The 14,381-nt window shown below is 41.7% G+C and overlaps 1 protein-coding gene across 1 annotated transcript in view; it reads right to left on the bottom strand.

Annotated features, from left to right (window-relative positions):
* Positions 1 to 12,948, bottom strand: part of xirp2a (xin actin binding repeat containing 2a) — a 50,713-nt gene extending 37,765 nt beyond the window's left edge. The window contains exon 1 of the mRNA XM_027291558.1: positions 12,490 to 12,948. Coding sequence (XP_027147359.1) covers positions 12,490 to 12,702 — 213 coding nt within the window. The 5' untranslated portion in view covers positions 12,703 to 12,948. The remainder of the gene's footprint in view (positions 1 to 12,489) is intronic.
* Positions 12,949 to 14,381: the final 1,433 nt, after the last annotated feature.

Raw genomic sequence — 14,381 nt, 5'->3', positions numbered from 1 at the left:
TTAATGAAGTTTACACTCACCCAAATCATTATGACCTGTTTGGAATCCATTTTTTAGAGAATTATTCTATTTTTTCATGTTGATGTTTTAATAAAAAGCTTCAAATCAGTACAGTACACCCAACCCAACAAGACAGATATGAAAATAAATTCCTCTAGGCAACGTTTACTTCAGGGATTATTTCCTTTGTCTGCGTGTCAGGTGATTTATAGAGAGCCTAATGAAAAAATAATTCAATTGAAAAGTTTCTCTTAAGCTCCATGTTTACTGTGATGGATCACTGTGCAAGTTATGTTGTACAGGAATGAGTGGGACAAATGAAACCAAAGCTTTGCATCTCCAGCTATAGCGTAAAAAAACTAGAATTTCCAAAAAGTTATCCATCTTATAAATCCATAGCCGAGGCTGATGGAAATGTACTTAAGTGATCTGCACTTAAAGATGGCGTCAGGAGGATTCATCCTCTGGGAACCATGAACATATGTACAAAATGATGTCAATTATGCTTCAATTATTGGTTTTGCCATTATGCACACACTAACAGAAGCTCTGCAGCTTAAAGAAATATCCCCCCTCTCGGCTGGTGACTGTTAAGAAAGACCTGTTTGCTATAGTGCTCTCAATTCTTCTTGATGCGTGTAACTTTAAAATGTATTTGTGCTCCTTTGATTCCGTGTGCGGCATACGTAAAGTGGCTCTGGCATCTCCTACTCTTAGATCCGTTAGATTTGAAGTCCTGTTCAGCTTTCTGTCCAATTACAAACACCTATTCTAGTCTGATGTCCATGTCCATTTCCCCTCTGATGAAGACACAGTAGTGTGAAAAGGTTTCACTGTTTTGGATCCTTTTAATAATGAAAACATCCTGTGTGCTCCGGTCCTTTCTTTCCCTCGGAATCCTCTGATGATTGCTTTCCTTGATCTGAGAAGCACTCGAATTATCCCGCACATTGTTGGAAGATGTGTGCAGAATGTCGTTTGATCAGGAATGAAGTGTGGAAAATAATATATGAACTCCTGAAACGAAGCAACTCGTATTTCCATTTGCAGGTCGTAGGAGAATGAGAAACTATGAAGAGTATTTTGACATTACTTTTCGGCATTGAGCCATTTGTTGATAACAAAAAAGTTATTTCAAGCCGAACGGATATATGAACATTTCACTGTTATTGTTCTGTTGTGTTCAGTTCTGAGCAATAGAAGAAGTGCAAACACTAATAAAGCCTTGCCTGAGTTTGAACCTGAAGGCTTCCATCACTCATGAGTCATGTTGTTTTTTCTTACCCTGTAAATCACCTCGTAAACCATGTTGCTATATAAATCAGTTTGTTTTTTATATAAATTTGCTCTTCATTTGATGGCTGAAAATCCTCCCTCTCTTCTCCGACTACTTTTTTTTGGGGGGTGGGGCTGCTCTCCTTTCACCACTGTTTTTGTTTGGGTGCCATAAGCGTTCCCTTTTGCAATCCAGTAGAAAAAAAAAAGAATTTTTTTTTTGGTTTCCAATCCTCTATCGACCGTCCTCATTATGACTAAACAGAAGCACATCAATATTTCAAGCACTCGTGGGCAAACATGGGCACAAAGGAGTAAGAGAGAGAGAGAAGAGAGAAGAGAGAGATGAGCCACAGGCCGAAAGAGAGAAGTCAAAAAGTGAAACAGCACATGGGCGGACAGAGAAGTGGCCTAAAAAACTAACTTGACGAACAATAGACAGAGAGTGGTGGTGGTGGGATTAAGAAGGAGACTGTGGGAGTTGTGGAGAACAACTCAAATCATTATTACGAACCAGATTCCAAGGTCAGAGGATTAACTAAAGGCCAACCTACCAAACAGTCACAGAGAAAGAGCTGGGAGCAGCAAGAATGGAGAAAGTTTGAGAGACAAGAAGAGGAAATGAAGAAACCAAAATGAAGAACAGGACTGACAGACAGAAGAAAGCCCACGGGGATGTATGATTCACATTTATGGCAAACAGAGCTGCAGCAGATGGGATGTGTTCACGCCGAAAGCTCTCCTGTGCAAAAAACCTGTCGTGATATATGAACGAAGGGCAAATATATTGCTGCTCCGGTTGCAGCATGTGCTTCATTTTTCCTCTCTGGCAGTTTTGAAGACATGCAGTGAAAACTGGGATGATGTGTTTTCCATCCCGTCCCGTGCTGAAGGAAAAGACAGTTTTTTTGGCGGGGAGGGGTGTACATGATGCAACATTTAGTCAAGAGTTTTTCCTCGGCTGTTTGTGGTTCTCTGCTGTCAAAATCCTCCTCCTGTGCCTGCCTGACAAACAGCAGTGGTCTGTGCTACTTCTTTATCGCCCTTTTAAACATTCGGTTCATGCAGGGAGATAAAAACACGAGTTTTAATAAATCTATCCGGATCAATTTAGATCTTGACAGGTGCTGTGTGAAGGCCTGGCCATGAAATGGTCCAAGCATCCAAGCATCTTTGCAAAACACTTGCAGGGCGAGCTAGTCAGTTGGGTCAGACACTCTCTTACTGTAGTACTAGCGGTCAATAAAGATGTATTTCTACAAACTCTTGCATCATAACTGCCCACAAACCCGTTCTTCTGTGCAGCAGTCAGACAAAATAAAAAAGGTTGGTGCAACACAGCTAATATGCACCAACAGCTTTCTTTATTCCGTACTCTTCTGGTCTGTGTCCGCACCACTGACGGTGTAAAGAATGGACAGCGTGACATCACCCGCTGTTTTGAAGCTCAAGATCAGTCCTGCCTCTTTGGCCTCCTGGCTAATCGAAATACAGTGGTCCCTTGTTTATCGCGGGGGATACGTTCTAAAAATAACCCGCAATAAACGAAATCTGCAAAGTAAGTTTTACAGTTATTATACATGTTTTAAGGCCGTAAACCCCTAACCACACACTTTTATACACCTTTTTACACGCATTTTGTACAGTACTCCCTTAATCAGGACGCAGAACACATGTGCGCGTTCATACTGTACTGCTGTAAAAAAAAGCATGCAAAATTACACAAAAAAAAATCTGCGAAACAGCGAGTCCGCGAAAAGTGAAGAACCGCGATATAGCGAAGGACGACTGTATTGCAAAGACGTGGATCATTAAGGCGGGCTGAATGACGCCTGGGTGCTCAAACAAGCCATCTGTAACAGCACCCACCTGTCAATCAAAGCGCCCACGCTCATAATTCTGCATAACTTTTAGCCTTAATATAATTTGTACAGGTGAGTTCTATATAAATTCACCCTCAGTACAGTTGTACAGATCAAAACTGTTTTTTGTACCAGGCTGTAAACATGTTTATTTCTGCTGTGAAGTTGGACATTTCAACATGGGGACTTATGGAGATTGACTCGCTCTATAGCCAGCCTCAAGTGGACGTTTGAGGAACTGCAGTTTTTTGTCACTTCCACGCTGGCTTCACTTCACAGCCACACTTGCTATTGGCCAAAAGTGCAAGTTCACAGGTCAAAGTTAACTGAAGCTGCAGCTGTTCACTGCAGATTTATTTAAATCATTTGAAACTTTAGTCAGAAATACTTAATAGAACACACAATTCTATGTGACAAACATTTCCCAAAACAGAAAATCTAAAATCAAACCTCACAAACCGGAGCAGTTGGAGGTTCTGACTAAACCTGCTGCTATTTTTAGTGTTACTAGCACTCCTCGTGTGGCAGCTTTGCTACAGCCAGCGGGTAGTCCACTATAGTGGTAACACAGGGATTTATTTCAAAGTTTCTAAGATTTCAGTCGGAGACGACACAGCGCATGATTCGACAGTTAGGTTTGCAGAAAAGGACCAGCTCTTTGATCAGTTCGCCTCTTAGCTCTCGAGTTTTTTCACGCCTAGTGCAACTAGGCCGCTATTGTAGTTTATTAGCCGTGCGTCACCGCAGGTTTATTATCTGCTGAAGCATTAACTGCAAAAGAGGAAGTAGTTCCCAGGCAGTAAAAACACTTCATTTTAGTCAGTAGTTGAAGAGGAGGTATTGGCTAATGTGTACAATAGTAGTTAGTACATCACTGAGCCTCCAGAAGCAACAAAGACCATAATTGTAAAAAGAGAATATCCTGAATACATTTCTAATATCCCATTAAAGGCATGACTTTTTCTGTGACATTCATTTTGTGCTAAATTAAACTGTTTTTTGGAGGATTTGTGCGCTTTTCATATCCACAGGGTTAAGGGCCTTACTCAGGGACAATCGCAGTATTGTTGTTACTGTTAAAAGGAAAGCAGAGTAATTTAGTCTGCCCATTCTGGGTCCATTTGCAAATGACAAATTTGACCCAGATCTAGTGAGCATCAGATAAATTAAAGCTTGACAGATATCCGATGATTTCCGAGTTCCAAAGCTTGGCTGCAAAAAACTCCAGGGACATTAGCGGGGCCGTTAATTCAGACTGGAGTTGTGCTTGGCCTTCACGGGAAATACCTAACAGACATATGAGTTGGCGTTAAAAGAAAGATATGGTCAGTGAATTCACATACAGGTTCAAATGTGTTCATAGTGTTTGAGTTTGGATCTTGCTCCTCATTCTGTATTCAGCGCATCTCTCCCCTGATTATCAGTGCTCTTCACCGGGGCTCAAACCTGACAGACACGTGCTCGTCTCTGGGAAAAGAAAGTTGTGGGAAAATTCAGCCTAAAGAAAAAAAAAAAAGTCAGTGTCAAAGAGTGAGCAGCCTTAAAGCGAGGCCAAGACGAAGCTGATCGTTATCCAAACATGAATATCATTTGTTAATCAGACTGCTTTACCTGCTAAAATATGAACCCACTCTTCATTTGGATGTTCTCCCTCTTAACGCCTCTGCTGATTCACTTTGACTCTCTATCACTCCCCATCAATCTCCATCTTTACTCTGCCTCCGCCTCTCTCTTTCACAATATGGCCCCATGCTGACTGAATGTAAATCATATTTCAGTCTCTTTCATCAGGCTCCGTGCTCTCTTAATGTTCGGTGAGCAATGCCAACATCACCAGGCACCACTATTTATACATGATGACTCTAAAGTGGCTCGGGATCCGGCTCTGTTTTCAGCCTGTCCAAATATACACTGAACCACGGACCTGACATGGGCTGACATACTGCATACCTAGTTTGTATTCCGGGGATTTAAATCTATAATTGTGCGAATGTGTAATACAAGCTCATGCATGGGGATGAACTCCGCGTCACCTTAGCATACATATTGAATCAAAAGTGTCCTTGACAGTCAACCAATTTGTACCAGACAGAAATATTGAACTAGCACAAAATCCTGCGTGGTCGGATTCCCAGAGGATGAATCATAGCGACTTTGATAATCCCCCCTTACTTTTCTTCCTCTACCACCACAAGGTTGAGGTTTTTTTTTTAATGAAATCTCTCATAGGCTGCCATGAAATTTGGCCCAATACTTTTTGTTACAGGTCTGTAATTTTCTCAAAAGAAAAAAGAACTCTAATTCGGTACTAATTACAGGGAAACTAGATGATTATTATTAACCCCATTAATCTGTCTTGATCCGGCCAGTGCAGCTGAAGATGTGAAATGAAAGGCAAGCGTTCACCGTAACAAACTTTCATCTGCACTTTGACGAGTTGCCGAACTCCAAAGATTTTCTTTTTTCTTGCGTCTGTTTGCTGCCTACATGTATTAATAGAAACACATCAAACTGCATCCTGACTTTATCTCCCGCTCGTTGCAGCACCTGTAACGCGTAACGAAACAACCGGGACCAATTTCTAGCAACAATGCAGACTTAATGAGCGCTGACTGCCAAACTTTTGCTATTTCATTTGCTAAATCGTGAGATGAAGGTCAAGAAAAAGGTACCCGTCCTCTCTGTGAAGCGCTTTCTGAAATGCGTGATGAGAGAACCTCAAAGAACTGAAGATAAGAGCTCGTTTAGATACAGCCTGTAAAAAGCTGCTTTGAATTTAGTTATCATGTGTTTAAAGGCTACGGCCACACAACTAATGTGGTACATGGCTAAACACCAATGTGTTGGCATTGACTCGAACTCGTGCAGCCTCACAGAGCTGTGAGCTCGACTGTAGACGCTTGTTAAACTGTAACCTCATGGTTCCTCATGCATTTCCAGCTCCGACTCAAAGGTTTAATGATTAAACTTTCTTTTGTGATCCAAAGCCAAAATGATTTGCATTGGAAACCTTCCGAAGAGCGCTTCCTCTTTTTTTTTTTTTTTTTTTTTTTGCTATGGCAACAATGAATGGCGCTTCACTTACGATATAGTGCCATAATAAATGATTAAAAAAGTAACGCCTTGAGGTCTTTGGCTAATTGTTGAACACATATGCTCTTGTGGGGCTGTCAAACTGCGTTAGTGAAGAGACAATCTGAGTCACAGCACATTCTGTATGGAAAAAGGCCTGCAGATATGCATCCATTACGCAGCAATGGGAATGGATTATCATATGTTGGAGTAAATATGCACATGCGAAAAAAGGAGCTGCTTTAACAAGCAGTGACAGAAATAGAGAGTCGTCGCACGTCTGTTTCAATTCCCCCCCGAATCCAAAGCACTAAACGAACGGCAGGTAGGCAAATGAGTGTGAGTGAATGAGTCAGACGAAGCGGGGAGTTTTTCAAAGCTGCGTTTTGGCTCCGCCACGCAACCGGCTCAACTATTCTCAGAGCCAAGCGGGGCGAGCAACAAGTCATCATCACACAACAGACAGAGCAATGCGTCACACACGAGGCTCCGCTTGCCAGCTCCATTAAAAGATTTGAATCTGTGAAACTGAGACGAAAGAGATGCCTGGTAAAAAGTTAATGGAATTTTTACGAGCTCAATGGACCTGATGAGGACGCCGGTGTCCTCATCAAGCCTGGATCAATTTCTTGCAGACACATTGTGGCTTTTAGTTTATTTAATATTTAATTAAGTGCGTTTAGGAACGGGGGGTGCATATTGATTGATTTTTTTGATTTTATTTACGACAGGGGCCAAAAGACTGTCTCATTCTCATCTTTTAGAATGTCATCTGACGCTTTAAAGTGCGATTTTTTTCCAACATGGCGGAGTGACAAATTTCTCTGTCTCTTCGCTTAAAAGCTGGAGCAGGATATAGAAAACGCACCTTATGAAAAGACTAATGCGCCTTTTAAATTGAACGCAGACATGATGGACAGAGGCCATTTGTCGAGGATGATGTGAAAGCTCGCCTGCAGGAAAAAAATGATCTTTTCAGTCCTTTCAGACAGACGTAAAAATACATGCGAGGGGGTCGGCGACAGTGAGGACACGAGTTATGAAAATAAACCAAGGTAACATTCCAGACACATAGGGACACCGTTCATTCAGAGGCCAGAGAGCATGAGTCTACACTGTAAAAAAAAACCTGTATATTTTACGGTAAAATACTGGCAGCTGTGGTTGCCAGAACTTTACCTTAAAAAATATGGTGACCATGTATAAGACATTATGGTATGGTTTTATAGAACTGTAAATTTCAAGGTTGAAAATGGTGTTATTTACAGTAAATTACTACTAAAAAAATATATATCATCAACCGATTTACAGTAATGTGCTGTAAAAATAACAGGTAAAATGTAAACTATTTTACAGTAAACTACCGTAATAAATATGGTGACCATGTATAAGATAGTACGGTATGGTTTTATAGAACTGTAAATTTCAAGGTTGAAAATGGTGTTATTTACAGTAAATTACTACTAAAAAAATGATATATCATTGACCTATTTACAGTAATTTGCTGTAAAAATAACAGAAAGAATGTAAACTATTTTACAGTAAACTAGGGGAACTTCAACCTGTGCTATGGAGTCCTTTTATGAGACACATGAGAATTATTCAAGATATTATGGAGTCCTTTTATGAGACACATGAGAATTATTCAAGATATTTCTCCAATTATGCAAATCCTGATTATCTTGACAAGAGCAAGAGAACACCTTCAGGCACCGAGAAGCGACGCCAATTAACAGCAGGTGATTAGTAATTGTCTCGCTGAGATAAACTCCTGATATATCATTTATTATTATTCTATACAGTGACTGTCTTTGAAGATCAGCTTCCTCTCTCAGTCTCACAGATGCTACACTGCCACCCACTGGTCGACAGCAGCCGTCACAACATGGATGAGTGCCAAGTCAGGTCATGAGCGTTGGAAACATTAAGTTATGTAACCGGTAGTTAATGCACAAACACTTTAATGAACTAGTGGAGAATAATGGAAGCTTTCAGAGTGCAAATGTTCAACATTCTTGATTGGTGGCTTATTTTTGGGGCATGTTTCTGAGCACTGTGTGCAGCTTCTAAGAATTTTTATCACCTCACCTCATCTGTCTCTTGCATTTGCATCAGTGTGTGTGTGTGTGTGTCATGACCAGAAGGTCAGACAGATGTTGTAAACACAAGCCAGCGTCCCTATCGAGGATCCACCCCCATCACACAGGCTGCATAAAAAAAAACCCCACACATGCTCTTTGCACTCAAGATAAACCGTTTGCATCACCTCACATCTGCGCTCATTGGAAGCGCCGACTGCCCCCCCCCCTCCCCACCGCTGATCATTTTGGCCACAGCTGAGCGACCACCTGGGAATCCATCAGTCATTGTTATGGCTGTCCGGCCAATGACATCGCACCGTTTAAATAAATGAAATGGGGCACAGAAAGAAAAATACAGTGTGTCATCAAATATTAAGCTCAGCAATACAGATGAGTTGGAGACAAGGTCGTGTTTTATAACCAGCCGGCTGCAGAGCTTTAGTCCTCTTCTCGCTCTTTGGAAATCTGGGAACACTGCCCATACGCTCCATTAACACCAACTGGAGGCTTTTTTATTTAAGAAAAGATAGGAGCAGAATATAAAGCACTCGTGATACAACAGCCAAGATACAGCGTGTTGTAATGCATGATCATGTAACATACAGCCCCTCTGACCAGAGATGCTTGTTTAAAAAAAAAAAAATATATATAGATATATAAATAAATACGCCTTTCTCTCTCTCCCCCTGAGTGAAAAAGTGAGGGTTCAGTTTGAAAGTAGAGAATAAATGCAAGACCTGAATCTGATGGAAATGTCTCTTTATATTATGTCAGCAGGAAAAGGTCAAGTGTAGCATTCCACAAAGAGTCAGTTTTCCCAAAAAGATGAGCTTGGCAGAATTCATGCTTCAATGAGCAGATTAACTCTCTAAAGCAGCTCTCGTATTCACAGTTTATGCGAGGTCAACTGCAGAGTAAATGCGGAATATAAGATTAAGAAGTAGAAAGACAGAAACAAACACAGTATAGTTTTAAACTGACAGTGTCCTTGGTTTCAAGTCCTCTAGCAGTTGCTTTTTAATTAAGTTTTCACCCAAGCCTTCATCTTTGTCAACTCCTAGTGCTGTCAGAAAACTATTTCCGCAACACTGATTGGAAAAGGTTTTGGAAGGCACTGACACTGATGCCATCCTGCCATGATGAATGTTAAGTCCAATATTCACTACCTTCGTAGCTCCGTTGTTGGTCCCCACCAAAGCCAAGATATCTGGCTCTTTAGCTGCCAAATGTTCACCAGCTATTCACTAACTGGCAGAAATTATCTATAGAGACCAAAACTGTTTTTTGTACCAGGCTGTAAATATGTTTATTTCTGCTGTGAAGTTGGACATTTTAACATAGCGGCTTATGGAGATTGACTCGTTTTGTAGCCAGCCTCAAGTGGACGTTTGAGGAACTGCAGCATTGGCTCTATTTGCCAGCCACGGAGTTTGCCTACTGTGAGTTTTTAGAGCTTTTGACAGGAAAGAGCTTCCTGTTGCGACCAGTACTCGAGTTGAGGGGGGATGGGTGGTGGTGGCATCCCCCCTGGGGGGAAAATGGTCAAAATCATCCCTCTTCTAAAATGGTCATCCCTTCTTCCATCCCTTATGGCATTTTATCAATGCATGTGAAAATTACTTATATTTAACACTGGAAATAGAATTACCATTCAACATTTAGGGGGGGCTTTATGATAATCAGCCTTTTACCTATGTCAGCGGTTTTCAAAGTGTGAGGCGCGCCTCCCTTGGGGGGCGCCAGAGGACTTCAGGGGAGGCGCGGCGGGGGAAAAAATAAAAATATATCTTACAAAGATATGTGTCTCATCACTGTGCGATGAAAACTCGGCGAGCTAGCCCAGAAAGAGTAGCAAAAAAAATCCACAAAATGACACAGTATGTCTTATCTTTGCTGTTTCGTGTCAAAAGTTTTATTCCAGCGTGAAGAAACGCTGCTAGTGTCTCCTGCTATGTCTCTGCTTTAGTTTGAATCAATCACGAAGCTCCTGGTTGTTACATAAAGACAAAGAGGCTTTGACAGTGAAGTGAGACCTCTTGCTGCGATATACTACCTTTGGGTTTACTTCATTCTGGATCGTCATTGGTGGGTCAAAGGTGAATGTGGGCGGTACTAATAGATTCTCCTGACTCTGATTGGTCGACAGGTGACAGGTGTCAATCATCCACACTCTGTGTTGTTTTAGCCTTAGCAGCACCGCTAGCTGCTACCTGCTGCTTCATATTCTTTAATACCGCTTGTTTCAAACATCGCGTCGTCTTAAAACTCGAAGTCTTCTTTCCTCCTCCTTAAATTGTGTTTTTTTAAGTGAAGATGTTTTTTAACAAAAATGTGTTTAAATGTATTTAAATATGTTTAAAAACACACAAAGATGTTAAAAACATACACAAAGTTGTGTTTAAAAAAATATTTGAGCACATTCACAAATAAAGATATTTAAAATGTTTTTACAAATATGTTTAAAAAAGATGTGAATGACATGATGTCCATAGTTAAGTGGTTATTGTTTCTTTCCGATAAATAGTATTGTCTTGTGCAGGCCATGCAACTGAGAATGCAAGCTATGAATCAGATGGGATTTAGGATTTGCCATGTCTAGCAAGTCACCCTAAAATTGACTAGAATGAAAATGAAAATTTCTGAAAATAACTCCGATATGAGCCGTGAGACTGAACCAAAACAGTATAAGTGCCCAAAAAAAACACAAAACAACGAGCTGAAAGATGCTAAAACGCTCCATAAAGTCAAGTCTGTGGATAATAATCTGTAAGCTTGTAAAACAAACAGCCTTTTGATAAAAAAGAAAAAAGGTCACTTGTGTTATCAGTCTGAGAAAGTTCTCCTAATGCTGAGCCAAAGATAGCAGAGTTTTTCATCCACCTAATGGTCAACTGGAATGCAAAACAGCCATAATAAGAGCTCTTATCTCTTGAGAGCATTAGGACTCACATCACAGTAACCCAAACACTCGTCTGATGACAAAAATAAGGACACGTAAGCCGTAACAGCTGGACTGAGGAGCAAAAGCAAAACCTCAAAAAGATGCTGCCTTTACTGATGTGGATCATTAACTACAGCAGACTGTGAAATGCTTTTTCATCTCAGGAGCCAGATGTGATTTGATTCTAATAGAATCCCTCTACTCTGTCTCCGGCCTGATGGAGAAGCTTCGCGCTGCTTCCAGCAGCAGCCGACATACCAATTACAGAGTTATTTTTAAAACCCTGCTTAACCATAAAGCTCCCCGAAATAGGTCTTAAATAACAGGGTGTCGGATATCAGCGAGCCAGTGGCACTGCGCAGACGCAGGCGGTGTGCATCTGTGCCACCAGTCGGCACTGGCACACTCCGGGGGGACTACAATCCCCATGATACACGGGAATAAGAGTTTGGATCCCGTGATGAGAGAGTTTTGCACGCACTGTTAAGCTCATTGTCCTTGGAGGAGTTTGAGGGGGTTAGATTCGATGTCACGATCACATTAGGGAGCAAAAAAGTAGGTCGTCTGGGCCTTTTTGTCTCATCAGACATTTGCTAAATGGGAGGTTTGCTCATAATGACCCGCTTCACTTCCAGCAGACTTCGTTTTTTTTCCTCTCAGAGAAGCCAGCTGAGATGGAAAAAACAAAGCGGCAGAGAGAAGGCCACCCTCTTTCTCTGGTGAAAAAAAACGCTTACAGAACACATCTCACTGCCAGAGTCAACGAAAATGACGGAAAACCACTGGCACGTGAATCACATCGAAAAGAATGGAGAGATAAGCTACATCCTGTTTTGTCTTTCCCATTATATCCACAAAAAAAAAAACCAAGCCGCCAGTAGGGTCATCCTCAACAGTCATTACATAAAGAAGAAGACCGCTTACAACAGTTAAATCGACAAAGTGTACAGTTTCACTGCTCGGAAACTAGATCCCTTTAGTCTGAGGAATGACCTCACAGTTAAGTCATCACTACTGACTTTACATTTCCAAGTTTCTTTGAAGGTTGCAAAAGCTCCTCAAGTTGTCGAAACGCAGGTCGTGTCAAACCCCATCCATCTACGTGACGCATTCAGAGCCCGGAGGAGAGTTCAATTACATAAGAGTTCAGTTACATAACGGTCAGTTTACCTGGTGAGAAGTTGAAATTTCATCGCACATAAAGTACGGATCACACCAAAAATAAATCTACAAATGCAGAGCACAGGTAAGCACTTACTGTGTTTGCCCCGGCAGGCTTCTCGAACATCCTCTTCAGGCTATCAAGTGGGATGTCAAACCTCTCAATCCTCTTAGCAGCCTGCAGGTCCTCTCTGTGTGCTGGATTGTCTGATGCCTCTACCTGCGACCCACGGGGACTACGGGAAACGAAGCCCGAGGTCGCCAACACTGCGCCTGCCACCTCCTCTCCATTTCCTGATTGAATTTCCATTGTTGTAGAGAAACTGTATCCCCCACCACCACCATCAACACCACCACCACCACCCTCCTCCCCCTTTCCCCTTCAAGGCTGGTGCTCGGAGGAGGAAGTCTATTGTACGAGGTCGAAATCAGGAAAGGGGTGAGGAAGTGAGGGAGTTGGGAGAGAGGGTGAGGAGCATGAGGAGATGGAGATGGCAGGAGTTTTTGCTGGGGTTCTTCTCCGTCTGGGAGGCTCTCTGGGTTGTGCAGGCAGTGGCTGGAGGGAGGAGGAGAAAAGAAAAAGTTCACAGGGAAAGTTTTTTTTCCCCTTCTCTCCGCTACCCTGTAATTACTCATACACACACACACACACACACACACACACACAGAAGCCTATGTAAACTCACATGTGGGCTCAGAACGGCAAATTGAGATATTAGTTGTGGAAACAGGCCAAAGGAGTCACGAGAAGGGAAAGAATGAAGAGAGAGTGGCTGCGACTTCGTCTAATTTTATGGTAATTACTTCTAAACATGATTTTGTGATGACGTCTTGTTTCAGAATCTATTTCAGGACTGTAATGGATTTGTAATGGATGTTCACATGCACTGTGGCGGTAGCACCAACTCTTTTAAATCTCAGTGTACAGAAGCCAGCAGTGTGAAGTAACTTAGTACTACTGTAGTAGTATCATTTTTAGGTACTTGTACTTTACATGATTGCATCCTGTTTATGCTCTTTTATACTTCTAATCCACTACATCAAGAATAAAATGCACTTTTTACTCCACCACACTTAGAAACATGTGTTCACACACAAAATATGACTCTTTATTATAGGTTAAAGTCTATATTTTGGATCAGCACAGGTGATGATGCTAATTAATTGTTCAGTTCCATTTAGTGCAGCAGAGGCTTTCCCTTCAGCACCCTGACTCTGTTTGACCTGAATGGAACTGAACCTTAATTAGCATGTGCCTGTGTTTACTACGTCTAAACAGCTAAACCGGCCAACAGGTTTGCCGGCTGTTCAAATACGCCTGATTTTTTATATTCATAAATAAGTCATTAGACTAAATGCCAGTCAGCTAGTTCGCCGACAAGCTCCACAGGCAGTCACCCACCTATTTCACACGGACAAAAGAAATGTCATTTTGTGGCGTGACCATGCATAACAGAAGACATCTGCACAAAGACGGGCGTGAATGATTCAATTAATCTGATCCGGTGTAGTCTAACATACACAAATGTGAGGTAAAGACCTTTGATATGGTTTACATGTATACACACCGAGGGGCTGCGGCATAACTGTTATTATCTTTGATACCGAGCCAAATGTACTAACAGCACAGTACTATTACTTGTAATGAGGTTGAATTAAGGTTGAAGGTTGTCCACTCGACCATAGACTGTATAAGACATCGTAGTCTCCGTGACGTCCCCCACAGGTTTCTGAAGAGTGTTGTGAAGCTCAGTGTGGTCACCATCTTGACAGTCCCGCCTCTGCCGGCTCCTGGAAAACCTAAAAATGGGCAAAGATAAACCTGTCAATCAAAGCATGCTGCTGCAAAACTTTGAGCCTTAATATAAGTTCAATAGGCGAGTTATGTAGAAAGCCTCAGTACAGTTATAAACATTTAGCTATAGACATGTGAGGACCTATGAGAAGCCCTCACAGATACAGAAGACCATCAGCTTGTGGGTCATTTTA

Source organism: Larimichthys crocea, chromosome XIX, assembly GCF_000972845.2.
Source record: "Larimichthys crocea isolate SSNF chromosome XIX, L_crocea_2.0, whole genome shotgun sequence".
Taxonomy (NCBI): Eukaryota; Metazoa; Chordata; class Actinopteri; family Sciaenidae; genus Larimichthys; species Larimichthys crocea.
The sequence above is the reverse complement of the archived record's forward strand: the minus strand, read 5'-3'. Positions and strand labels throughout refer to the sequence as shown.